Source organism: Cylas formicarius, unplaced genomic scaffold (assembly GCF_029955315.1).
Source record: "Cylas formicarius isolate icCylForm1 unplaced genomic scaffold, icCylForm1.1 PGA_scaffold_9__14_contigs__length_23061073, whole genome shotgun sequence".
NCBI lineage: Eukaryota > Metazoa > Arthropoda > Insecta > Coleoptera > Brentidae > Cylas > Cylas formicarius.
In genome coordinates this window covers 313596-339438 of record NW_026844365.1, presented here as the reverse complement: position 1 = coordinate 339438, position 25843 = coordinate 313596, and the positions used below count along the sequence as shown (strand labels likewise).

Here is a 25843-nt window from a genome sequence, read left to right as displayed (position 1 = left end):
GTGTCTCCCTAGCAAGAACGATTTTTTAAAAAATAAACCCAACACATGGTCTAATGATCCATCCAACTTTTGGGCCAATGGAAGTTAAGAAGAAGAAATACAACAAACTAACTACACGACGAAATAACGTATAAATAAATAGGCGTTCTGCATTCACTCGTTTTATAAATTTATGTTTAAGCAGTCGTCGCACCTATCACAAAGTTAAAATATCTTAGAAGAAGAGGAATATCGAAAATTAAATAAAAAGAGTTCGAAATTTTTCTTGATCGCTTTCCACGTATCTCGTAACCACCACCCTGCGACGTCAGTTAATATTATTGGTGATAACACCAATAAACCCAAAATCAATTTCGTACCGGTAGTTCACATCGCCTTTAGCGCGGTAGTTCAAACGTCCGCCGCCAACTTCACGTCGCGCACGCATAACCTATAACTATCGGGTCTTATTTTTTCAAGATCGTATCGAAATTCGCGAAAGCATGTTATCTCGGACTGGTTTTTGTCCCGATTCGCGCGCTTAGCCCGCGATATGCCTCGCGCGGAGTCTATTTATAGACTTGGCGACGCCGTTATCCAACGAGCAGTTTAAAAATAGTCCCAAAGATGGTCATAGCTTGTAGATCGCTCGAGCTCATGAAAACGGGCAAGAACGCGAACGTCTTGCCCAAAGGGCGCGCGTTCGCTTACAGAAACTACGCGAACTTGGCGAAGAGTTCGCAGTGCGGCGCTCTGGAGTTGGTGAGGTTATGTTGCGGCTGTCGGAAGCTGCATTTCTCCAAAGAAACGAACAGCAGCCCCACCAAACTGACCCCGAGTGAGGTGAGTACGACAAACTAAAAATTCGGCCACTGTTTACGTTTGTAACGTTATCTGAAAGTAAATTGTGTCACGGTTACGCGTAGTTTTGAATGAGACGCAGCAGATAATAGAATTTGGCTGTTAAACGTTGTAAAAATGTGTTTCAAGTCAGTTCCGCGCTCGCACCTGCTCTTATTATTGGTAAGTCGCGACGCGCAACGTTTCCGGGGGTCCCCATAGGCACGAATTTGATTTTTCCAGCTTGCGGGGACGGTTTCTGCGGCGTCGGTGTCGCTTCGCCCCGCGCCGGTCGTATTCGCGACCGTTCGCGCCGTAGTCGACAACGTTTTCGCCGTTTTGGCTCAGCTTATCGCCCCTTTAGTGAACCTGCTGACTTTCATCCGTCAGACTTTTGTAGAAAACGCTCTAAACTTGGTCACGGCCCTGGCCGGCACCGCGCAAACGAACCCAGCCATTTTGATCGTCCAGACGCTCCTCGTGGTTGCAAACGAGACGCTTTCCAACGTCACCGCGTTACTGACGACGGGCGGGGGCGCCGTCTTGAGCGGGGCGCAGGCCGGCGTCGACGGCATCATCGATTTCGTGGCCAGTTTTTTTTTAGTGTAATAGATGTCACAGTTTCTAGTAGCTTTGTTTTGTCTACCTTATAATAACTTGTCTTTTTAGTTTGAGGCTCCGCTTTGGTTAGTTAAAGCAAAGTCTTATAGCCTCATCGATTGTAAGCAGATTATTGTTATTTACATAATCAGAAAATATACTTTTCGCCATTTATAGTCTACAAAATGTGTGAGGAAAGAAATTTCTTTAAAAAATATAAGGGAAACTTAAGATCTAGGTTCTTTCGATGCTTACCCTTCATATCGAATTTCAGACCCAACCCATTTTACGGCTTCTTACCTACCACTTTAGGAGTCGCGAATTTTCGCATCAAACTGTAAAAAATATGGAAGTTTCCGATGCTTACCTTATACTCTTTAGTAGCCGGTTTAAGTCCTTGCTTTACTCTTTAAAAAATATAAAAACGTTATCGCAAAGCAATAAGAAATAGCTGCAGCTGCTTACCGGGCTTACCTTATACACCACCGCTGCCATTTTAGCATGCGCTATCTATCCTTGTTTTAAGCTTTAGAAATATTTGAATATTTCACCGTAAAGCCGAAGACAAAAAATTATCCACCTTTTTTATGCTTACCTTATAGGCTTCGGTTTTAGGTTTAATTGCCTCTTCAATTCCTTGATTTAAACTTTAAAAATATGACAATGTTATCGTAAAAACAAAAATAATTTTAGCTGCGACCACTTCGGGGTAGTCTCTAGCCGCCATTTCAACGGACGCCGTCAATCGTTGCTTCGCACTTAAGAAGCAATAAGAAATAGCTGTATCCGCTCTCCGGGCTTATCTTATACTCTTCTGCAGCCGTTTTAACGTACGTTGTCTATAATTGCTTTAAGCTTTAAAAATATTTTAACACTTTGCCGCATGAAAATGAAAATACTATCGCAGAAGCAATAAGACATAGCTGTAGGCGTTTTCTTGACTTACCTTATACTCTCACGCCGCTATTTTAACGTACGTTACCTATCCTTGCTATAAGCTTTAAAAAAATCATTTTACCGAAGAAAAAATGTTTATGCTACTATTTCGTGCTTACCTTATACACTTTGTTGTTACGCTTTAAATCCTTGCATTGAACTTTAAAAATATGACGTTATGGTGAAAACAAAAAGATTTTTAGTTGCGACCAGTTTCGGGACTTACTTTATACTCTCTAGTCGCCTTTTCATAGAACGTTGTCAATTCTTGCTTAAAACTTCAAAAAAAAAAAAATCGAAAATGCCACCGCAGAATCAATAAGAAATTTTTAACGTACCATTCTTGCTGTAAGCTTTAGAAATATTTGAACAATCATCCGTAAAGCCAAAACAAAAATCTTTATCCAAATGTTTCGTGCTTACCTTATACACTTTGGTCTTGGTCTAAAATGAATTCTAGCTGTGATCACTTTTGGGGCTTACCTTATACCCTCTCGTCGCTATTTTAACGGACGCTATCAATCCGTGCTTCAAGATTTAACAATATATTGACGTAACCCCCCCCCCTCCCGCGCGCTTACCTTATAAATCAGTGAAGGTGACGCAAAGCTTTCGGGGATATTTTACCGCGAAAATCGCTGTTGTGTTGTTGCACAACCAACGCCAAACCGTCACGCGAATCTACGGGTAAATATTTGGGCGACAATTCGTAAAAACGATCGTGTTTGAGTGAAAATTTAATCCGGCGCCCATTGTTTCGCCGCTAGATAAGCCCCACGCGGTAAACACTATAAAGTGTCGCGTAGTCGGTGGTGAATTCCAACCCAGTTCGCCACAGTCGTCGCGTAAAAATGATTGCCAAAACGTTGTGCATTATTACGGTAAGTACGACCCCCGTCGTCCCACAACTCCCGTTCCGTTTCGACCGTCGTGCCGTCTTCAGGTATTCCTGGCGTGCCCGGTACACCCTGCCGTCCATTTGACCAGGGAAATCCAGCTGACGCCCGCCGACCTCTGCTCACCCCGACCCACCCCGTTCGAGACGTTCGTCGGCCGCGTCGCCGACTCCCGCGTAGTCGAAAGCCTCGTGGATTCGTTTCTGGCGAGCCAGGCGGACACCTTGACCGCGCTGCAGGACAAGATCGCATCGAACAGCGAGGACCTGGTCGGCATCCTCGAGATCCTTAACGACGGCGCCGGCGCCGAGGTGCTCCGCGTCGACGATGGCTTCGTGGGCGTCGACCCCGGCGAGCTCGAGCGTTTCGCTATCGCCCAGGCGAGGACGCTGTCCAGGGCTTTGTTCCCCCGCGATCCTTTCCGCCAGATAATATTCTTCAGCTCGGCCAGGGTGCAGATCAGGGGCGTGGCCGCGTCCATAGCCCCCCGGGTGCTCAACATCCGGGTACCCCTGAAAGCGTTGGCCGCCGTGTTGCCGCCCCTCGACCGCCTCCCCTCATCGCACGCCATCTCCAAACGTGACGTTAGTTTAGCCGAACTACTGTGGTCGGTAGTTCAAACGACCGTGTGTCAAACCATACGGCCGGCGGTGGCCATCGTCAACGGTACCATCCTCCGGTGGGAGGATTTCCTCGACAACCTCACCGTGGAGACGGAGGTCGACAATCCGCTGAGCATCTTCCTCGCCGACCTGGTGAGGTCGGTGTTTGCCGCCGCCCGGGAACTACTCGCTAACGTACGCGCCGCCATCGGCGGCTTGGCGAGTGCCGTCTGCGCCTCCGGATCGTCCAGAAGGAAACGCGACGTCGGCACGGACCTCGTCGCCGACGGGTACGCCCTGCAGCAGCGTTCCGTCTCGATTTTCACCATTCTCGGCGGCGTACTTGCCTTCGTGTGGACGACGCTGCTGGCGCCGGTCGTCAACGTCGCAGCCAAAGCCTTCGTGGCGCGGGCCGTCAGTTTCCTGACCGACGCCATCGACACCTTCCTCAATACGACCTTTGTCGACGCCGCCAACACCATCATCGACACCATCACCAACCAATAAATTTGTAGAATAGAATTAATAAAAATCGCGTTTTGCGACGTCGTTTCGCGCTTTTCTTCGATCCCTCCTACCTTTTTTTTATAAAGTAAGCGACAGGCGATGGACCGACGCCCGCTCCTTTTGCAGGTGGACGTGATCCTGCGGGCCAACGAGTACACGCACGAGTTCGCCCAGGGTCCCGTCAAGGCGTACGAAACGAACCAGCTGCCGTCCAACAACCCCATCGAGGACACGAGATCGGAGGCGACGTGTGTCCTAGCCGAAGGTAACGTGCATACTTTATACTTACCGCGTTGTCTCCTTTGGTTACCTTATACGCGGCCGACCGCTGTCCAGGCGGTGTCATGTTTATGTTGCTTACCGTATAATAATATGGGCCGGAGAAACTTCGTCGACTTACCTTATAATTGCCCCCAAAATGTCAACGTCGATCGTGTTTTTCCCAAACCGAACATAACGTATATAGTAATAATAGTCATAAGATTGCAAGGGCTAAGTCTGGCCTTAAAGCCACAGCCCATATCTAAAAAGGTCCTATATTCAGTTAAGCTTCTAGAGAAATTTTTTATGTATCATGGGAAAGATGCCATTCTCGAAAAAATGATGAAAATACAACCAAAGATTCAGAAGAAAATGACCGATTATTTGAAACATTAAATGTAGTTCTCAAATATTTATGTAAAATGTTCCTAAGTAATAATTAAATATTACAGAACACATATAATACTAATAAATAAATAAATACATTTTTAGCATATCATTCTTATTTTTTAATTAATTTTAAGGATTTTTGCCAGATCTATTGAATTAAAACGTCATCATTTCTTATATCGTCAACAATGTAAAATAATATGTATAATTATGATAGAAGTTTGAAAATTTAACACAAGTAACAAGTAAGTCCAGTATGTTTTCAACATGTCCACCATTTTGAATAATGCACGTTGTATAGACAACCTCTATATGGTTTATAGCATTGCGGCTTCTCTAATACACCTTTGTAGTGCATATTTCTTTCAATATCATATCTCCCATAAAAAAATGTCCAGTGGAGTAAGATCGGGACTTCCAGGTGGCCACCAGATGTTTCCATTTTGTTCGATCCGAAGATTGTAATTTTGATTTGATTGTTTCCCCGGTGGTACGGAGCGCCATCTTGCACTCATAAATGATTTTATTGTTCGATTTAAAAAAAAATTACGTTAGTAAATGAGGATATTATTGAACGACGGGCAACAAATGACATTATATATATTAGGGCGTTGGATTACTGCAAATAATGCGACTAAAAGACATTTTTAACGAAATATGTTGCAGTTATTGTCACACCTCCCCCACGGCCTCGTCTGTCCCACCTGTAGAATCTAAAACCCGGTACCTCATAACAGCCACTTTCCTAATCTCCCAAGCTAACCTTATACCGATTATTTCATTGTATTTTCCTTACCATAGTGTCGTCGCATCTATGGCAAAATATTATTACCTAACCGGCCTGGTCGTCCTCGATTATAAGGTAAGCAAGGCTCTTGGGTTATTTACGCTTAAAGTCCGTTCATAGATATAAAAAAGTGACTAACTGATACGAATTAAGGAAAGACCCGGGCAAGTATACCAAACCAAAAAACATTAAACTCAGGTAGGTATAAAATTATTTTCCGAAACTTTTTGTAATAATCTTGTTGCATTGTATGTTAATGACCACCCTTGGATAATCCCATTCCAAAGCAATCGGTCACTTTCTTATATCTATGAACAGACCACACCCTCGAATTAACCATTCACATCGCTTGTTTCTCCACGCGTTAGGATTCCTGGCCGGCGTCTTCGACGGCCACGGGGGCAGCGCGTGCGCCCAAGTGATCGCCAAACGACTGTTCCGCTACATAAGCGCGTGCCTCTTGCCGCACGAGCGGCTCAAGCGTTACGCCCTTTCGCTGAGCGACCCGAAACCCCCCGATCTGATCCGGGCCTACAACGACAAGGTCAAGTTCGTAGCCGACGTGAAGGACATCTACCGGACGAGCTTCGAGCAATTCGTCGCCGACCTCGCGAAGGTAAGCGGGCGTTTAGACGCTTCTTCGGCCGCGTCACCGTCGGGGTTTGCAGGAGGACGAAGGTAAAGGTCGGCCCGAGACCGGAACGGCCCTCGAGCGTGCCTTCCTCAGGCTGGACTCGGACATGAGCCGCGAGGCTCTGCCCCGGGGCGACAAACTCAACTTGAAGACCCTCTCGGTGGCTATGTCGGGGGCGGTGTGCAGCGTCGCCCACGTGGAAGGTCCCCACCTTCACGTGGCCAGCGTAGGGGACTGCTGCGCCGTACTCGGCTCGCTGTCCGACTCGAACTCGTGGCTCGCCACCAAATTGTCCGAGGAGCACAACTCGTACAACCAGGCGGAGCTCGACAGGATATACGCCGAGCATCCGGAGAACGAGCGGGGCTCCGTCATTAAAATGGACCGGCTTCTGGGGCAATTAGCCCCGTTACGCGCGATGGGCGACTTCAGGTTCAAATGGAGCCGCGACATTATGGAGAACGTGATCGCTAGGCACTTCGGCGAGCACATGGTGCCGCAGAACTACTTGACGCCGCCCTACCTCACTGCGTCGCCCGATGTCGCTTACCACAGACTGACGCCCCGCGATAGGTTCCTCATCCTGGCCACCGACGGCCTCTGGGACATTTTGACACCGCTCCAGGTGGGCCTACCTTATATTTATCCGAACGTCGAGCGCTTACCTTATAAAACACAATGCTGGGTTTGGCCAGTTACGCGAGATAATTGGGTTTCAACGCTGCGCTCTTTGCTTACTTTATAACGGGATTTAGAAATAATTTACTGATAAATCTTCACTTTCAGCTGCATTTATTGCTGTTATATAGTTTACCTTATAGTTGTTTCCGTTTGTCTAACTTATGGAAAGTTTGATATGCTTGAAAAGTTTTTTGAATCGCTGGCTTGCCTTGTACACACTTTTGTTTACTTTCAGCGCTTCGTTATACTCGTTTATTACATTATAGTAATCCGTACTTACCATATAAAATTCGCGTTTTCTCGTATGAAAATGTTCGAGAGGAGTGTACCACCTTACCTTACAAGTAACAAAAGTCTTAGTTTAGCATTAAATTTCTTTTGCCGATTTTCTTTATAAAATAAATTAATAACTGCTTACCTTTATACTACGCTGGCTTAGTTTGCCAGTGGAACATCCTTACCTTATAGTAACAAAAGTCTTACTTTATCGTTAAATTGCTTTAGTTTTTTGCCGATTCTCTTGCTCCTGGTGTATGGGAACTTGAACAATAATTTGCTTACCCTTATAAAATAATAATTTACTAACTACTTACATTTATACTTCGCTACCCAGCAGGCAGTGAAACTAGTCGGGAACCACATGAAGGGCAAGGTGACGCCGCATCACCTGAAACTGCCGCGCAAGAAAATTTTGTTTTGAATTTGTTTTTCTTGCTTTATAAGTATCAAACGTCTTACTTTATCTTTAAATTGCTTTGGTTTTTCGCCGATTTTCTTCCTCGTGGTGTATGGGCACTTGAACAATATTTTGCTTACCTTTATAAAATAGTAATTTACTAACTACTTACCTTTATACTTCGCATGTTTATTTTGCCGCCCCGCAGGCAGTGAAACTGGTCGGGGACCACATGAAGAGCGAGGTGACGCTGCACCAACTGAAGCTGCGGCGCCAGAAAATTTTGTAGTGACTTTGTTTTCCTTACCTTATAAGTAACAAAAGTCCTACTTTATCGTGAAATTGTTTTAGATTTTTGCCGATTTTCTTCCTCCTGGTGTATGGGCACTTGAACAATATTTTGCTTACCTTTATAAAATAGTAATTTACTAACTACTTACCTTTATACTTCGCTTGTTTATTTTGCTGCCCCGCAGGCAGTCAAACTGGTCGGGGACCACATGAAGAGCGAGGTGACGCTGCACCAACTGAAGCTGCGGCGCCAGAAAATTTTGTAGTGACTTTGTTTTCCTTACCTTATAAGTAACAAAAGTCCTACTTTATCGTGAAATTGTTTTAGATTTTTGCCGATTTTCTTCCTCCTGGTGTATGGGCACTTGAACAATATTTTGCTTACCTTTATAAAATAGTAATTTACTAACTACTTACCTTTATACTTCGCTTGTTTATTTTGCTGCCCCGCAGGCAGTCAAACTGGTCGGGGACCACATGAAGGGCCAGGTGACGCTGCACCAACTGAAGCTGCGGCGCCAGAAAATTTTGTAGTGACTTTGTTTTCCTTACCTTATAAGTAACAAAAGTCCTACTTTATCGTGAAATTGTTTTAGATTTTTGCCGATTTTCTTCCTCCTGGTGTATGGGCACTTGAACAATATTTTGCTTACCTTTATAAAATAGTAATTTACTAACTACTTACCTTTATACTTCGCTTGTTTATTTTGCTGCCCCGCAGGCAGTCAAACTGGTCGGGGACCACATGAAGAGCGAGGTGACGCTGCACCAACTGAAGCTGCGGCGCCAGAAAATTTTGTAGTGACTTTGTTTTCCTTACCTTATAAGTAACAAAAGTCCTACTTTATCGTGAAATTGTTTTAGATTTTTGCCGATTTTCTTCCTCCTGGTGTATGGGCACTTGAACAATATTTTGCTTACCTTTATAAAATAGTAATTTACTAACTACTTACCTTTATACTTCGCTTGTTTATTTTGCTGCCCCGCAGGCAGTCAAACTGGTCGGGGACCACATGAAGGGCAAGGTGACGCTGCACCACCTGAAGCTGCCGCGAAAGAAAATGACCCTGAACGAGATCAACGATCTGCTGCTGCAACGCAAGGAGGGGCTGAAGCTGAAACCGAGGGATTCGAACGCGGCCACCCACATAGTTCGGAACGCGCTCGGCGGTACCGAGTTCGGTGACGTCAGCCACTCGAAGATATCGCAGCTGTTGACGTTGCCCGAGGACGTGGTGCGCGTGTTCCGCGACGATATCACCGTCACCGTCATCTACTTCGATTCTGAGTTCCTGAGGCATTGTCCTGCGTAACGGGAAGCGGCGGCGGCGGCAGCGCCGCCGCTTGTATATAGTCGTTACTATTTTTAAATTATTTATTGTTCTTCTCCCTTCCGCCGCGCGGAAATCTAGTCAGCGCGACGCGCGCGAGCAGAGGATATGTGACGCCATACCGCGCGGCAGATCAGGGGTGGCCGGGCGTTCGTGTTTTTTCCTTTCGAATTCCTCGTAGCGGTCGGGTTGATAACGGCGTTTAATAAATTTCGAAAATTTTGCTTGTTCCTTTTGATTTCTCCCGATAAGTAAAGGATACGGCATGCTGGGGAGTAGTTCGTGATTCACAGAACAAAAATGGTCTCCCTTTCCTTTTTATTCTAGGCCTCGCGGTGGGTGATTCATTCGGTTATCTATGCCGGATATCACAATTTGGTGAAGGTGGAAAATATTTCGTAGACTTTGTGGTCTGAGGTATAAACGAGTATCTACCGAATATTTTTTACGCTGATGATGATGAATTTGACGAATATTTCATATTCATTGAATGAATTGTGGGTGTAAAACTAATATGTGCAGATAAAAAGGCCAAACAAAGGATAATTCTTAAAAAATTGGTTTTATTTATTAATTTAAATGTTAGCAATATGCTTAAGCGATCTCCTTTGTGGCCTTGGGCTTCTTGGATGCTATGGGCTTCCTCTGGGACCTGAGCACTGCGCTGGCCCGCCGCAAGGCAGCCTGAAAAATGTTAATGACTAACTCTCATTCCGCACTTTCCCATAATCTCACCTTCGTCAAGTCCGTGCGGTATTTGTTAGCCTTCAGCAGGCGTTTCAGTTTGTACAAGGACCGCCTCGGACCGGACTTCATGGTCCTCTTGACCAGGTTCTGCCTGGGTTTGCGCTACAATAAAAACCGTGAAACGCGACTCGAACATGTCATAATATTAGCTTGCCTGCTTCTTGGCCTTCTTATATATGACGGTGAAGCCTTTCTTGTCACCTTTCTTGTCGAGGGCGTCTACCACCGATAGGGATTTTTTGTGCACCAATCCATTATAACGGTAGGAGCTCAAATTCGTAAGGTTGTTAGGTTCCTGAAACGGTTCGTAGTGCGAGATTAGGCGATAAGGTTACAAAACCCGACTTACAGTACTGAACGGTTTGCTTATGTTGCGTTTTTTCAGCAAAAACGCATTGTTGTTGCGGATAATGCTCCAGACCAGATGGGCCGACATGTCAAGGCTGAAAGAATGTTTGTGATGAAAACACCGAAAAAAAAACGTTCTTACGGCTGCTTTTTATTCCAAATTACGCGTAAACACGTGGGGACGCTGAGGTTACTCCGCGAATTACTCTTGAATGACAATACATCCATTTAAAACTACACCCCCGTAAATTAGGGACTCCAAAATTACGAAAAAGATCAATATTTCCCTTCCGCACCTAAAATAACTGCAAAACCAAAAATTAAATCCAATTTACCTTAACTCAAGGAACAAAAAGACCACTTAAAATGGCCGATGCATAGATAAACACAGAAAATCAATCTGAATTCATTCAATGCCAACTGTAAAATATAAAAAAATCTTTTTGAATTGCATTTTTTAAATTTATTTCGAATTATGTTAAATGCGAGGCTACAAATCGTAATTGCTAGTTAATATTGATCACAACACGTTTGTTGTCTTATTTGGGGAAACAAAAATTGCAAAGTTACCACTTCAAAGGGGGTGACACATTTTGTACTGTGTATTTAAGGTTATACATCAGATGATATTTCAAAAAAAGCAATTTTTTATAAATTGCTGTAAATTTTAGGTATGTCGGGGCTGAGTGTCGTGGTTCTGGCGCCTAACGGCCGCCGGCAAACGGTGAAATGTAATCCGAATACCACAATTCTTCAGGTATTTTACACACGCCATAACATTTTTGTAGTATTTGTTGACACTCAAATAAACAGATTATAGAGGAGGTATGCCGCAAGCAGGGCTATAAACCGGAGGAATACGACATCAAACACCACAACAAGATTCTAGACACGACGCAAACTTTTAGGTTCTCAGGTTTGCCGAACAATGCCCAATTGGAATTGGCCGCGGCTTTGAAGAATCGAATTGAGTGCGATATAACATTGGCGGTAAATTTAGAGGACGGCCGCCGCATCACTGATACTTTTAAGCCCCGGGAGACCCTCCAAGTAGTGCTGCAGAAGACATGTCCGGAATTAGCGGTTCCTGAAAAAAATCCTGTAGTTATTTATACCAGACGTGAGATTTATGGGGATGAATTGGGAAAATGCACCCTTAGGAGCTTGGGGTTGACCGGAGGGCGAGCTATGATTAGGGTTATTAATAGAGACCCTGAATTGTTGAAACAGCAAGCGAATGTGTCTGCTTGTTTACCATCAAAACCACCTGAAGAGAGGCCTTACGTTAGAAAGTATCAACCGCTAGATGATGATAATAGATCGTCATCCCAGAAAGCGGGTCCCGAAAGCTGTAACACCGCTAAAGTAGATCCCATTCAAATAGCCAAAGAAAAAAGGAAGAGTAACGAGGAGCATTGCGCGGATCAGCAATTGGAAAAGAAGAAAGTCACGGATTATAAACCTGTAAGAATTGCCGAACCCATGGACGTTGATCCAGATGAGACACAAGAATCGCAGGTTGTCTCACTGAAAAGCATTGACGAAGAATTCATTTTCGTAAGTGGTGAATATATGTGGTCGTCGCGTCTTCCACGGGTTGTTTTTAGTGCGGCGATCGTAACGGCATGATTTTCTCGCTAGAGTCCGCCATTTCGGTGCCCGCAGAAGATTTGCCCGAAGATTTTTTCGAGCTGACCATCGATGACGCGAAAAAAATATTGCGCGACGTCAAGAGGCGTCGCAACGAGCTCGAAAATCAAGAACTGAGAACGTCGCAGCTGCGCAAGTTGGAACAGTCCAAGAAAGAGCTCAGGCAATTGAACAGGTACAAAAAGGCGGTGATCAGAGTCGAGTTGCCTGACCGGACAGTTATCCAGGGCACTTTTAAGCCGACGGAAACGATCCGTGACGTTCTGGACTTCGTCCGCGGTTACCTTAGGGATCCCGACATAGATTTTTATATATGTGAGTAAATGATGGGTGAAATTTTATACCCGACTGACGAATTCTAGACGCGACTCCACCCAAATGCATTTTAAATGTGGAAAGTCGATTAATCGAAGTGGGATGCGTGCCGGGGGCGTTGTTACACTTTGGCAGCAAGGACGATATCAAAGAGGGTCTGTTAAAGAAAGAATTTGAAAATATGTTCACCACCAATTCAGTGGCCAGCTTGGCCGCAGCTAGAATAAGGTAGAAGGATGGCGTGTTCGTTTTTGTGTTATGTAGTTTTTTTTTTAAGGCAAGAAAATACGAGAACCGGTAAAAGTACTTACGTGGACGATGACCCAATGGACGGTGAAGAAGTAGACGTGAATCAAGGCGCTAGTACCAGTGTTTGTTACGACGATTCGCTCGATACCGGAAGAAAGATAGTCAGGAGCACCGAGAACGTTCCCAAGTGGTTCAAACCTTTACAGTAATACGAATTTTGTCCGTCTTGATCGTTTTTTAATCTTATAAAATCAAATAAATCGTTTTCTTTCCTTTTGTTTAAATTTGACTTGATGCCTTGTGACACACAGTGATACCAACAATGATACTGAAATGAAATAACTACAGAACGTTGACGCACGTTTATGTGGTCCGTGACGCGAACACCCAATACCGCCAACCTAGCCCAAACGTCGCCGACCGACGAAATCTTGAAAACGATGAACAGGGTCGATACGAAATAAAAATGAACGTTATATCGGCCGTGAAGGCGTACGTCGTGAAAATGACGGAGGAGAGCGACCCCGGAATGAAAGTGTTGCTGATGGATAAGGAGACGACGGGCGTCATCAGCATGGTTTACGGACAGTCTGAAATCCAGCAGAAGGAGGTCTTCCTGCTGGAGCGCATCGACTCCCCGAACTACGCGAATTCGACGGGCCTGCGGTACCTCAAATGCCTCGTGTTTCTCAGGCCGACGCCCCAGAACATCGAGGCCCTTTGCGCGGAGCTGCGTGACCCAAAATACGGGGCGTATTATGTATATTTCAGCAATATCGTCGCGAAAGCCGACATAAAGATTTTGGCGGAGCACGACGAGCAAGAGGTCGTGAAGGAGGTTCAAGAGTATTACATGGACTATTTGGCGGTAAACCCGCACCTGTTTTCCATTGGGCTGCCGGGTTGTATTAAGGGTTTGGCTTGGATCCCTACCGCGTTGCAAAGGACGGTTCAGGGGTTAGTCGCCGTGTTGTTGTCGTTAAAAAAAGCGCCCGTCATAAGGTACCAAGCGAACTCGACGCTGGCGAGGGACCTAGGTGCTAGAGTGGACGAAACCGTCAACAAAGAGTCTTCGTTGTTCGCTTTTGGCCCCAACGGCTCGTGTTTGTTGATCATCCTCGACCGGCGGGACGATCCCATCACCCCCCTATTAAACCAGTGGACGTACCAGGCGATGGTACATGAACTGCTCACAATAAACAATAACCGGGTTAATTTATCAGAAGTGCCGGGCGTGTCCAAGGAACTCTCCGAGGTGGTACTGTCCGCCGAACAGGACCCGTTTTACGCGAAAAACATCTTCCTCAATTACGGCGAGATCGGGCAGAACATCAAGCAACTGATGGACCAGTTCCAAGCTAAAGCCAAGAGTCACCAAAAGATCGAGAGTATCGCGGATATGAAACACTTTGTCGAGTCGTACCCGCAATTCAAAAAGCTGTCGGGTAACGTCACCAAACACGTCACGGTCGTCGGCGAATTGAGCTCGATGGTGAGCAAGTACCATCTGCTGGACGTGTCGGAAGTGGAACAGGAACTGAGCTCTCAGAACGACCACTCTGCACACTTGCAGAGTATCAAAAAACTGCTCGCGAATGACAAAATCAGACACGGCGACGCGGCCAAGTTGGTGATGCTGTACGCGCTGAGGTACCAGAACCACGTCAACAGCGAGGTCATGCTCTTGATCGATATGCTGAAGAGGAGGGGCGTGCCCGACAAGTTGCAGAAGAACATCGTCAACATCGTTGAATACGCGGGTTCCCACGCGAGACAGAGCGACCTCTTTAACGTCGAGAACGCGGTAAAAATCACAAAGAGGTTCTTCAAAGGTTTGAGCGGTGTCGACAACGTTTACACCCAACACAAGCCGCTTCTCCACGACACTTTGGAAGACATCGTCAAAGGGCGGCTCAAGGAAAACCTCTATCCGCTGATTAAGAACCACCCGGCCGGTTTCAGGCCCCAGGACGTGATAGTGTTCGTTATCGGGGGTGCCACCTACGAGGAATCTCTCACCGTGCACACGTTTAATAAAAATTTCCCCAGTTTTAACATCTTGTTAGGTGGCACCACGATACACAACTCCGCTAGTTTCCTCGACGAGGTCGAGTTGGCCGTGCAAGACGTGCAGAAAAGACACGGGCGCGCCATGAGAAACGTCAGGTTCACCTAATTAAACATTCCCGTTGTATTTCGTAAGCGTCAAGTTTATGTACATATGTCCAGATATATAATATATTTCAAACCTATTACGTTACGATGCCGTTTGATTGGCGACAATTTTTTGTGGTCCGAGTCGCCTACGAAAAGAGAAAGTTCAATAGAATCAAATTACTCTTACTGTGCTGCTAATATGATTGCAGTGTGAACTAAATTTTACCGCCAAAATATGAATTTGCGGGAATTCTCATAGAAGCGGTTAGGAACGAAAACTTAACCCATTCTTATGAAAATGCATTTTGACGCAATTTACATAATCAAATTTTTAACAGAGTTAAGCAACTTCGCGTTACGCGACAGCTGGTTATCTTTTATATAAGGGGCATTAAAAAAAAACTTATTGTTTAGGATCATTTATTTAAAAATTTAAATATATTTTTCACAAACAGTCTAAAGCATATTCACAATGTTCTTAAAACTGAATAGATTAGTCATAATAGTCATAATTAAAGTTACAAAAACCTACTATAAAGTATTTTATCTACAACCATTTAATAATAGACGCATAATACTTCTGACAGTGAGAGTATTATGCTACGCATAATACAACAAGTGTAATTATATCATAAAAAAACAAGTGTAATTATATCATAAAACAACAAGTGTAATAAAATATTCTGGAATTCTTAATAATCCGGGCTTCAATTAATCGGCGCAGAATTCACACATTTCATTTATTATTTTTATGAAAATTTACTATAAAGTTACCCATATTAAAGTCATACACACGTTACCAATTCAATTCTATTATTCAAAAACAGTTCAAAAAATACAAACCAATATGACAATAATTAAAAAGAATTAGTAGGCCGTGCAGGCTAAATCTGACAGCGCGCAGCGGGTATCCATAGCGACAGCTTACCCGACGCGACGCTCATCGTGAATACAAACATTTTCTTTCATGAAATAATAATTGTAAAGTAAATAATATTCATATAGAGAAGCTTTAAAATTTCGCCTTGCAATTAAAACATAAGATTTAATAAAAATGGATTCTGAAAACGAAGTTCTAACACCCCCGGAAATTCGAGCGGCAGCGGAAGCTGCGTCTCTGGATTTACTTCCCAAGAAATCAAGAAACAATTATGAAATTGCCTACAACAATTTCATGGATTGGCGATCAAGAAACAAGGCCACCTCCTTCTCTGAAGATACATTATTAGTGTATTTCAAAGAATTGGCTAAAAAGTATAAGTCGTCCTCCTTGTGGACGTTTTATTCCATGCTGAAAAGCACACTTTATATTAAACACAATGTCAAGATCGACCACTACGCGAAGCTACATGCTTTATTAAAAAGACAATCAGAAGGCTATCAACCCAAAAAATCTAAGGCATTTACCGGACAGGAAATAAATAAATTTATTTATGAAGCTCCTGATACAAAATATTTGGCTACAAAGGTAAGGAATGATAAGACGTTACATACCTACGGTATTTACCAAGAGGTGTTAATTTTTTAGGTTGCATTAATTATGGGAGTGATGGGTGCATGCCGCTCAAATGAACTACATGCAATGAAAATACAACACGTTACATTTTATGAAGGTTGCACTAGAGTAATAGTTCCCGTTACGAAGACCAAGATCCCTAGGAATTTTACTATTACTGAGAAGTTCCATGATATTGTTAAAAAATATGCAAATCTGAGAGTGCCAAATGCATCAGATTCTTTTTTTATGAATTTTCAAAATGGAAAATGCACAAAACAAGTTATCGGCATTAACAAGTTTGCCAAAATGGGCAGAGAAATTGCAAGTTTCTTACAAATCAAAAACCCAGAAAGATATACCGGGCACTGTCTACGACGATCTTCAGCCACATTGTATGTCGACGCAGGGGCAAGTATGACAGCTCTGAAGCGCCACGGAGGCTGGAAGTCGGCTTCTGTAGCTGAAGGCTATATTGCAGACTCGCAGAAGAACAAGACCGATGCAGCTACTAAAATATTAAGTCAAATCAACCCTAATTGTAATATTAATAACAGTACTTTTGTTTCTACCCCCTCACAATATCCAGGTATGTCTACTATTACGAGCGAATCTTCTCATAACACTTTTTCGATTAGTAAAGACACCACGGACATTAGTATTGGTACTACACCAACTACGATGAATTTCAATAACTGCCCTAATATAACAATCAATTTTATGAAGTAGACAGAGTAATACATAATGATCCTATTAAGCGTCAATTTAAAAATAATTGTGTGCTGAAGTGTAAATGTTAATTAAATATTATTAAACTTATTAAATGTTCAATCCAGGACTTTCATTGAATTTATTCCTTATTACATCACAACTCATAACACATAAACATATAACATAAACAGCATACATAAACAGTAACCAGTGTTGATATTGAGTGAATGGTAGAATCTAAAAATGTATGATATTATGTTCCATTTCATATAAAGCAAGTTAACATCCACTTCCGGCCTAACCGGAAGTGCCACCATCTTGAGAATATTCTAGCTGAATTGCTCTGCCATCAGCATTAGCTTCCTACCGAATTTTCAGGTTTCTCCCATGTATAGTTTTTTTTCACAATAAAATGACACATTTCAATTCCGGTGAGGTACCCTATATAAGTGGATGGTTGTAGATAAAGTATAGTATTTGACTCGAGTATTATGGACCATAATAAACTCAGATGATTATAACACTCGCCGCAAGCGGCTCGTTTTATAAATCATCCTCGTTTATTATGGCCTTCATAATACGCTCGTTAAATAATATACTATAATGAAGGTAGTGTGTCAATACATAATTTTCTCCGGCCTTCTGCCTCCCTCTTTTGTTGAACTATTCTTTTTATCAGAGAATATACCAAATTTTTATTTTTTGTCAAAGAAAAAATCGTCAAATACAAATATAGAGTATAATCAATATTACGTGATATTCAAAACCCAGGGCAAGACACTTGTTTGAACATGGTCGATAATTTCCTCGGATTATTATAGAGATGAATGGGAAAAATGAATTTATTGCTTCGAAAAACTTTAAAACATGAAGAAACCTACCATTGTGATGAAACATAATAACAACAAATATCTAATATTCTAACTTCAGAAACATTTCTGATGCATAGACTAAAATTTACTTATAGCCTCATCCAGATGGGCGAACCTAATCATTTTAACCAGCTTGATGTCATTTTTTCAACCAGGAACACAACACCAAAACGTGTTTCAACAACTATAGTTCCAACGGACTCAAATCACCTTTAAAAAACCCAAAATGCTGAAATCGTCAACACCAACAACTGCCCCAAGTGGTAACTTTCAAAATGAAATGAAATATTTTTTACTGTCAGTTGTCGCGCCGCTAGCGGCAAGCGGCTGTAAGGCAAACTAAAATAAATTTGTTCTGCAATTTAGGTAGAACACCTTATTCAAGTTTGTTATCTTTGCGTACGTCAGTCGCAGACAGATCTCGCAAAAAAAAAACGATTTCGACGTTCTGGGGCCGCGAATCGCGCAAAAGTGAAATCCGCCGACGAAAAAAATACAAAAAATACGCCATTAATTAACGAATTACGGTTCACCACGTCCAGAGAGCGCAACGACCGGCCGCCCTTGGTGGGGCGATGCGCGCACGCGCGTTTCCGCTCGACAATCGGTAGTTTGTGACGATCAACGGAGGCGTGAGGATTTGCGATTTCGGCCGCGCAAATTTGACGAGAAAAACGCCCGAATTTGGTCCGTTGACGGCGTACCGGCGTCTCTAAAACCCTCGGCAGGCGCCGGCAATGCGTTTTGACGGACGTGCGGTGCCCGCGTAGCGTCGATCGTCACGAACGAGCTCGGCGGTTCTGGTGAATCGCGCGAATTTGCTGCGGACACACACGTGTGAAAAATGCCGGCGTCGACTTTCGATCCGGTGAACGCGGCGCTTCGCACCGCGCTGACGAAAAACAACGGCGAGGGCCGCGATCTGGACGCCCAGCTGGCCGGCAGCACGAAGAAAGCCCTTTTGGCAAATATCGACTTCGAGGCGGCGGGCAGTTACCACAGTACCGTGCTAGAAGGGTTGAAAAGCAAATATATCGTGGTGAAGAGCACGGAAACGGCCCCGCAATCGCACATGTAAGGTTTTTTCGCTTTCGTCCGATCGGCGTGCGTTTGCCAAGTTTACGATATCCTACACGTTTGTTTACTGTTACTCTAACCTATTTTTCGCGGCGGGCTTGTGCCGTTTGACGGCGCAAACCGACCAACGTTCGTCTGTGACTTACGGTTTTTCGTATTTAAAGATAGTGTTTATCTTTTTCCATTTCACAAAAAGATTTCCCTTCAAAAGGTATAAACGGATACCACGAAAGCCGAAGGAGGCGAAATATTCGCAGTTTTGTTTATTGCGTTGCGTTTCGCAATGGAAAATGCGATTTATCTGCTACGGCGATTTCTTTTCAACACTTATGGGCTTTGAATGCGAAAACAGACGCCTAACTGGCTACGTACGTCGGTTCTGAACCCTTTGCAAAGAAAAGTTTCAATGTAAGGTTTGGTACTGCTGCAGGTACCTGTTGTGTTAGGTCGCGCGTTATTAAAAACAATTTTTTCTTTCAATGGAGCGACAGAAAGGAGGTAACAGTAATCCTCCGCTATCAGCGAGGGAAAAAAATATTATTTTAAATGGTAGGATTTTACTACGCAAGAAACCGTCGACCGATACACAGTGACTGTGGCAGGGAATAACGAAATTTCAACTGCTGGCCGCGTCCACCGCAACCTATATTTCTAGCGGCTGCATATTGGTTGAAAGACTGTGACGTTCGACGATCGCCTTTCCTACTTTTTAAAGCTGCCGACGAAAAATTCGTCTGTGGCGTTAAATGTTTGACTCTTCTCCGTTGTTGCCAAGTTGTATTTTATGTTTCTTGTACTTATGTTTAATAAAATAAATACATATATGGCAAACAACAACAGAATAACAGAAACTAACAATATACTGGCTTATTTCTACACATAAAACCACCAAAACCAATTTATCTGTTTTTTTTTGATGTTTTGTTTGCGGTTCAACCTGTGGTTCCACTTAAAACCTAAAATCCAAAATGCTGCGGAAATTTTTGAAATATGTATGAGTCATTTTTCTTTATTCCAGATTCGCCCTGTATTTTTTAAATTCAAATTTAAAACGTGTTTATAGCATATTAGCATTTATTAAAAAATATGCAGAAATTATTGTATTTGCCCTTGTGATGAAAATATCCCTTATGTATTTTTTAATAACTCGTTAAACGATATGAATTATAGTTAAATTAAAAGATTTCGCAAATGAAAAAGATTATTTGACCATGTGTCAAATAAATAGTACTAATCATTTAAAATATACCTCATTTTTACAATGTTCTTATATTGTTCCTATAAGTTTTAGCTTTTAAATTCAAGTAAGATACAGCAAAACAACTTTAAACATGTGCGATATAATAAACCATTGAAAAAAAAACTAAAACATTGATATGTGAAACAATATATACGTCGAAGATGCATCATTAGATTTGTTTATAACTGGCATCTCCGGGTGTCATGCTTACCATATTTTCAAAAACTTAAGATACTGACGGCACCTTCTTCGTGCTATCTTGTATTGATTACATTTATGTATTAAAAACAAAATCCTTAATTATTTCAAAAAAGCTATAATCTGTATGTTAAAGTATGCACATACTGCTTACTTTTGCTCATAGCTCCAGTTTTTTCGAAAAAGGGCCTACCAGGCTATAAAAGCTTCTGAAATGCTAGGGCCCTAGAATCCTTATACGTACTCGCGACTAGTAGGTTTATGTTTATCATTGTTAAATCCAATTTTCATTTCTGTAGTATATAATTCATTCGTTTAGAACTATGAAACTGTTTTCCGTATAATATTTCGTGGTTGAACTCGACTGGTATATTAAAATAAAGGTTTTGGTCCCATACGTCTATAAGAGCGGGCCAGAGGAGATGATGATTTTTTATAATTAAATCTTTGTATATCTAATAAAAAAAAAGAGGGTAATTTAATATTGTGTGCTTTTGGCAGACTAGTTTCAGTGTTGCATACTTAAAAAATAGACTGTAGTATCGGCGAAAGCGTGGCGACGCGAGGCGCGACCTCACGTATCAATAAGGTTGCGGAAATTTCCAGCTGCAAGGCGGACGGCGAGCAGCGCAAAGACGAGGACGTCCTCGCGCCCGCCAAACGGGAACTCTATCCGCAGGACGCGGTTAAACTGGGGTGGGATAACGGCACCGAATGGTCGGTGGGCGCCGGAATGGTGAATATGGGCAACACGTGCTACCTAAACTCGACGCTGCAGGCGCTGTTCCACGTGCCGTCGCTGGTCAACTGGCTAATGTCGGACAAGGACCACGCGGGCCTGTGCCAGGACTCCGGGGGTATGTGCATCATATGCGCTATGCGCAAAACCCTGCAGGAGTCGCAGCAACGCAACGTCACCTCGATCAGGCCGATCCTGATCTACAACAAGCTGAGGCTGGTGTGCCGGAACCTGATACCGGGACGTCAGGAGGACGCGCACGAGTTCCTACGGTACCTGGTAGAGGCGATGGAGAAATCGTACCTGCAACGGTTCAAGAACTACGCGGAGTTCGACTCCAAAGTGAAGGTATATTTGAAATGAAAATTTTTAGGTTATGTGGCGAATTTTTGTAGTCCGTGGTAACTAAAAACATTATTAAGGTAAAAAAAAAAACATGTATTTTCAGTGTTATTTTGTCAATTTTGATTTTGATTTTTTTTTTTCACGGAAGAAACACATCTAGTTTTGGTTAATTTTGGTGAACCCAAAACTGTCTATTTCTCACGACCCGGTCTTATGCCTTTTATCTTATAAAAAGGTTTTCGAGGAAAATGGATTTCAAAAGTACACCCACCGTTTATTTTCGTTTGATGGCCCACAAGCCAGCTATTTTTATGTAAGTTAAAGTCGTAATTCCGTATTGAATGAAAAAACACTAATTTACGTTTATTGAACTGAGGTGGCTTTTACTTAACGAAAATCCATTTATCAAAATCATCAAAATAAATAAAAGTTCAGACTTTCACGAAATTATATATTATGACATGACAATTGTTTCGACAACACCGCGTCTTTATCAACATTGTTGTCGAAACAATTGAATATATATATATATATATATATATATATATATATATATATATATATATATATATTCACAGGAACATATGCAGTGTTGTTATAAAAACCGTTTTCCAGGAGACGACGCCTCTGAACCAGATCTTGGGAGGATACTTGCGATCGGCGGTCCGTTGCCTGCGGTGCGGCCACGTCAGCACGACGTTCCAGCACTTCCAGGACCTGCTGCTCGACATCAGGAAAGCGCAGACGGTCGCGGAGGCGCTCGAGTTGTACTTTTCGCGCGAGAAACTCGACGACGAGTCGTACCAGTGCGAGGCGTGTCAGAAGAAGGTACCCGCTACCAAGCAGTTCTCGATCGAGCGCGCTCCGATGGTGCTCTGCGTTCAGCTCAAGCGTTTCTCCGTCAGCAACAACAAGATCACGAAACACGTGACGTTCAGGCAGAGGCTCGACCTGACGCGGTTCGCGCGCCAAAAACCCCACTCGCCGCTCATCTACCGCCTGGTGGCGCTGGTGACGCACATGGGACCGACGGTCAGCTGCGGCCATTACACCGCGGTCGCGCAGGCGCCGTCCGGCAACTTTTACCAGTTCGACGACAGCATGGTAAATATAACCATGGATAAAAGATGTAAATACAGTAAATTCCGTTTATAACGTACATGGGATATAACGTACTTCTGGGTATTTCGGGATTTGTAATAAAAAAACTATAAGCTATGGTCTGTTCATATATATAAGTGACCAATTGCTTTTGAATGGGATTATCCAAGAGTTGTCATTAACATACAGCGTAACAAGATTATTACCTAAAATTTCGGAATTTAAATTCCGGTAAAATTGTAATAATTTGTAATTTTATTTTAGATTTAAACATAAATACATACATAAATAAATAAATATTTCCTAACAAAACCCCAAATAATTAAATTCTAAGCAAAGTACGGCCCTGTTCCTTAATTTGTATCAGTTAGTCATTTTCTTATATCTATGGACAGACTTTACCTACAAATATGAATTTATCGTTTCTCGAAATATTCACCGTGATGATCAATAGCACTTTTCTCACATCGAGTCGGGCACCTCCAAAACACTAAAATACTAATTATATCTTAATTATTTTGAACCGAGACTACTGACAAATTTGCTATGTGTCATCCGAATTGCGTCCAAACAATGTCGAGTGCGTTGTGCAGTGTAATATAACCTCACTTTATTTGTTTGTGTATTATTGTTATCGCCCACTCCAGGTGAGGCCGATATCGCACCAGACCGTGTTCAACACGAACGCGTATATCATGCTCTACGAGCTGGAGTCGGCGCCGACGCAGTCGCCGAAGGCGGCGCCCAAGGCGAAGGCGCCGAGCACTATCACCGAGCCGGCGTCGGACTCGACCGCCGTCGCCGCCCCCAAAATCCCGAACGGAGTCGGTTTCACGAGCGACAAGATGTACGGGCCGGAGCTCCCGCCCCCACCGCCGCCCCCGCCACCTGTTAAGGCGAACGGCGGCTTAACGTCGACCAACGGCGCCGCCCCCGTGACGTCGTCGTCGTGTCGCGGCGCCGACGACTCGAGCGGCGGCGACTCGTCCGAGGAGGAGGCGGCGCCCAAGCCCGCGTCGCCGCCCGTCAAGGAACCCGACAGCTCGACGGCGGCGACGACGTCGTCGAGGGACGCGTCGCCCGACTCGGCGTCGCCGAAGAAGACCTCTATCTCGCCGTCTAAGTCGCTGGTACCCTACGACACGGGCGACACCAGTAGCAGCGACGACTCGAACCATTCCGAGAGCAAGACGACGGTGGCCGGCGAATGGCAGGTGACGTCGTCGACGGACGTGACGCAACGCGAACCCGGAGGAGGCGGCAACGTCGTCTCTGACCTCTACAAGATGTCGAATTCGACATACGCGACGCCGGTGTTCACGTGGAACGGCACCAGGTCGCAACTGGACAAGGAGGTCGGCGCCGAGAAGCGGGACGATCGGAAAAGGCATGTCGCTGACAGTTCCGGGGACCAGGGGCGGGCCAAGCACCCGAAGATCACTTACGGCAAGTCGAATCCCGGCTACAACCCGATCCAGGTGAGTGGACATGTTCAAACAAATTTCATTCTACCTTTGGTGTACTCGCAGAAAGACCCCCAACAGTACACTATAGAGAGTTAACTTAGCCATTTTTTTTAAAAATAAATCAGAATTTCTAAAAGACAATTCAGATTTTCCGACATAGCTCAGAATTTCCTTAAAAGTAAATCAGAATTTTCGACATAAGTCAGAATTTCTGACATAACTCCTGAGAGACATGTCTGAGTTTCTGAAAATAAATCATAAATTCCGACATAAATCAGAATTTCTGAGAAAAAAGTCGTAGATTAAGACAAGTCAGAATTTCTGAGAAACATGTCAGAATTTGTAAAAAATAAGTCAGAACTTCTAAAAAAACAAGTCAAAATATCAACAACTCAGGTGGGTAGACATTTCCAAAACAAATTTGGTGTACATTTCTGAGGAACATATCAGAATTTCTGAAAAACAAATCAGATTTTCCGACATAGGTCAGAATTTCTGAAAAATAAATCAGAATTTCTGAGAAACATGTCAGAATGTCTAAAAAAAAAAACAAGTCAAAAACTCAGGTGGGTGGACATTTCTAAAACAAATTTGTGTACATTTTTGAAAAACCAATCAGATTTTCCGACATAGGCCAGAATTTCTGAAAAATAAATCATAATTTCAGACAATTCAGAATTTCTGACATAACTCCGAATTTCTGAGAAACATGCCAGAATTTCTGCAAAATAAATCAGAATTTCCGACATAACTCATAATTTCTAAGAAGCATGTCAGAGTTCCCGAAAAATAAATCAGAATTTCCGACATAAGTCAGAATTTATGAGAAAAAAGTCGTAATTTCCGACATAAGTGAGAATTTCTGAAAAACAAGTCATAATTGATGTACATCAATCAGAATTTGTGAAAAATAAGTCAGAATTTCTAAAAAACAAGTTAAAATTTCAACAACGCAATTGAGTAGACATTTCCAAAAAAAATTGGTTTACATTTCTGATGACTTTACGGCGTAATGAAACCGTGGATTAGTTAAGTTAAGGCAAATATATTTTTGTATTGTTATGGTTTTGAGGAACACCCTGTATAATGGAAACATGGTTTCAAACTTTAAACGCTCTAAACAAGGGAGATACTGTGCGATGTCCGGCCGGGGCACAGCACACTTGATCTCGTTTGGAGTCGGTTGTACGGATTTTACCCGGGACGTTGTTTTTATTTTTGTGCAGGAGTACCACAACGCGAAGAACTGGAGCAACGGGTCATCGTCTTCGGGCGGGTACCACAAACCTTTCTACGGCGGGAACCGGCACCGCCGCGGGTTCCACCACAAGGGCAATTTCCACAAAAACAACTACCGGTTTCGGTAATCGGCCGCGAGAGAGCGTTGTAAAAATTTGTATATGGTCAGCCCAAGTTTTTGTTTCCGTGTTAGTTTTTTACGCCTACGCGCGTTGTTTTGAACGTTTTGTTGGCCGCCTGCGCATTTTACGTGTAATATAGTTATTTTTTTTAATTTCCTGTATGTGTACAGTCCCCCCCCCCCCCCCCGGTCTCGTTTTATCCCCCTAAGTATAAATAAAAGTTTTAAGATTTTCGTATGCCACGTGTTTGACTCCCCCCCAGGTGACGTCACGAAAACCGCTGACGTCATGTGTCAAAATCGCGTTTGGTGCGCCGACCGCATGCGTAACTAGCCAAACTGCGCAAATGTCGCAGTAAATA

General features: G+C 43.4%; 8 protein-coding genes across 10 annotated transcripts; 7 read left to right on the top strand and 1 right to left on the bottom strand.

Annotated features, from left to right (window-relative positions):
• The first annotated feature begins 126 nt into the window (after positions 1-126).
• LOC132707877 (pyruvate dehydrogenase [acetyl-transferring]-phosphatase 1, mitochondrial) lies at positions 127-9644 on the top strand. 3 transcript variants are annotated; one of them, XM_060679878.1, is made up of 5 exons: positions 127-822; positions 4487-4625; positions 6167-6414; positions 6467-7057; positions 9070-9644. In XM_060679878.1, exons 1-5 carry the CDS (start codon positions 607-609, stop codon positions 9391-9393), a joined length of 1518 nt encoding a protein of 505 aa, XP_060535861.1. In that variant the 5' UTR covers positions 127-606; the 3' UTR covers positions 9394-9644. The 3 variants fall into 3 exon arrangements, with proteins under 3 accessions (XP_060535861.1, XP_060535864.1, XP_060535863.1); XM_060679881.1 differs by lacking the exon at positions 9070-9644 and adding an exon at positions 8534-9063; XM_060679880.1 differs by lacking the exon at positions 9070-9644 and adding an exon at positions 8266-8514.
• LOC132707879 (uncharacterized) lies at positions 852-1702 on the top strand. Its single transcript, XM_060679883.1, has 2 exons — positions 852-1002; positions 1063-1702. The coding sequence occupies exons 1-2, from the start codon at positions 958-960 to the stop codon at positions 1426-1428; spliced, it is 411 nt and encodes a 136-aa protein (XP_060535866.1). The 5' UTR covers positions 852-957; the 3' UTR covers positions 1429-1702.
• On the top strand, positions 3093-4392 carry LOC132707878 (uncharacterized). Its single transcript, XM_060679882.1, has 2 exons — positions 3093-3236; positions 3299-4392. The coding sequence occupies exons 1-2, from the start codon at positions 3207-3209 to the stop codon at positions 4358-4360; spliced, it is 1092 nt and encodes a 363-aa protein (XP_060535865.1). The 5' UTR covers positions 3093-3206; the 3' UTR covers positions 4361-4392.
• Positions 9645-9954: 310 nt separating the features above from the next.
• On the bottom strand, positions 9955-10954 carry LOC132707573 (large ribosomal subunit protein eL28). The gene is made up of 5 exons (XM_060679478.1): positions 10842-10954; positions 10508-10601; positions 10313-10453; positions 10147-10260; positions 9955-10095 (listed from the first exon to the last, which is right to left on the bottom strand). The coding sequence occupies exons 2-5, from the start codon at positions 10592-10594 to the stop codon at positions 10006-10008; spliced, it is 432 nt and encodes a 143-aa protein (XP_060535461.1). The 5' UTR covers positions 10595-10601; positions 10842-10954; the 3' UTR covers positions 9955-10005.
• A 40-nt stretch (positions 10955-10994) lies between these two features.
• On the top strand, positions 10995-13004 carry LOC132707572 (tether containing UBX domain for GLUT4). The gene is made up of 6 exons (XM_060679477.1): positions 10995-11117; positions 11178-11263; positions 11320-12063; positions 12114-12471; positions 12519-12699; positions 12749-13004. The coding sequence occupies exons 2-6, from the start codon at positions 11180-11182 to the stop codon at positions 12927-12929; spliced, it is 1548 nt and encodes a 515-aa protein (XP_060535460.1). The 5' UTR covers positions 10995-11117; positions 11178-11179; the 3' UTR covers positions 12930-13004.
• A 102-nt stretch (positions 13005-13106) lies between these two features.
• On the top strand, positions 13107-14970 carry LOC132707250 (vacuolar protein sorting-associated protein 45). Its single transcript, XM_060679026.1, has one exon. It carries the CDS (start codon positions 13187-13189, stop codon positions 14894-14896), a length of 1710 nt encoding a protein of 569 aa, XP_060535009.1. The 5' UTR covers positions 13107-13186; the 3' UTR covers positions 14897-14970.
• Positions 14971-15428: 458 nt separating this feature from the next.
• LOC132707626 (uncharacterized) lies at positions 15429-18671 on the top strand. The gene is made up of 4 exons (XM_060679535.1): positions 15429-16345; positions 16406-17097; positions 18498-18522; positions 18567-18671. The coding sequence occupies exons 1-4, from the start codon at positions 15932-15934 to the stop codon at positions 18669-18671; spliced, it is 1236 nt and encodes a 411-aa protein (XP_060535518.1). The 5' UTR covers positions 15429-15931.
• LOC132707380 (ubiquitin carboxyl-terminal hydrolase 36) lies at positions 17691-25681 on the top strand. Its single transcript, XM_060679215.1, has 5 exons — positions 17691-19029; positions 21077-21557; positions 22170-22658; positions 23303-24133; positions 25348-25681. Exons 1-5 carry the CDS (start codon positions 18800-18802, stop codon positions 25486-25488), a joined length of 2172 nt encoding a protein of 723 aa, XP_060535198.1. The 5' UTR covers positions 17691-18799; the 3' UTR covers positions 25489-25681.
• Positions 25682-25843: the final 162 nt, after the last annotated feature.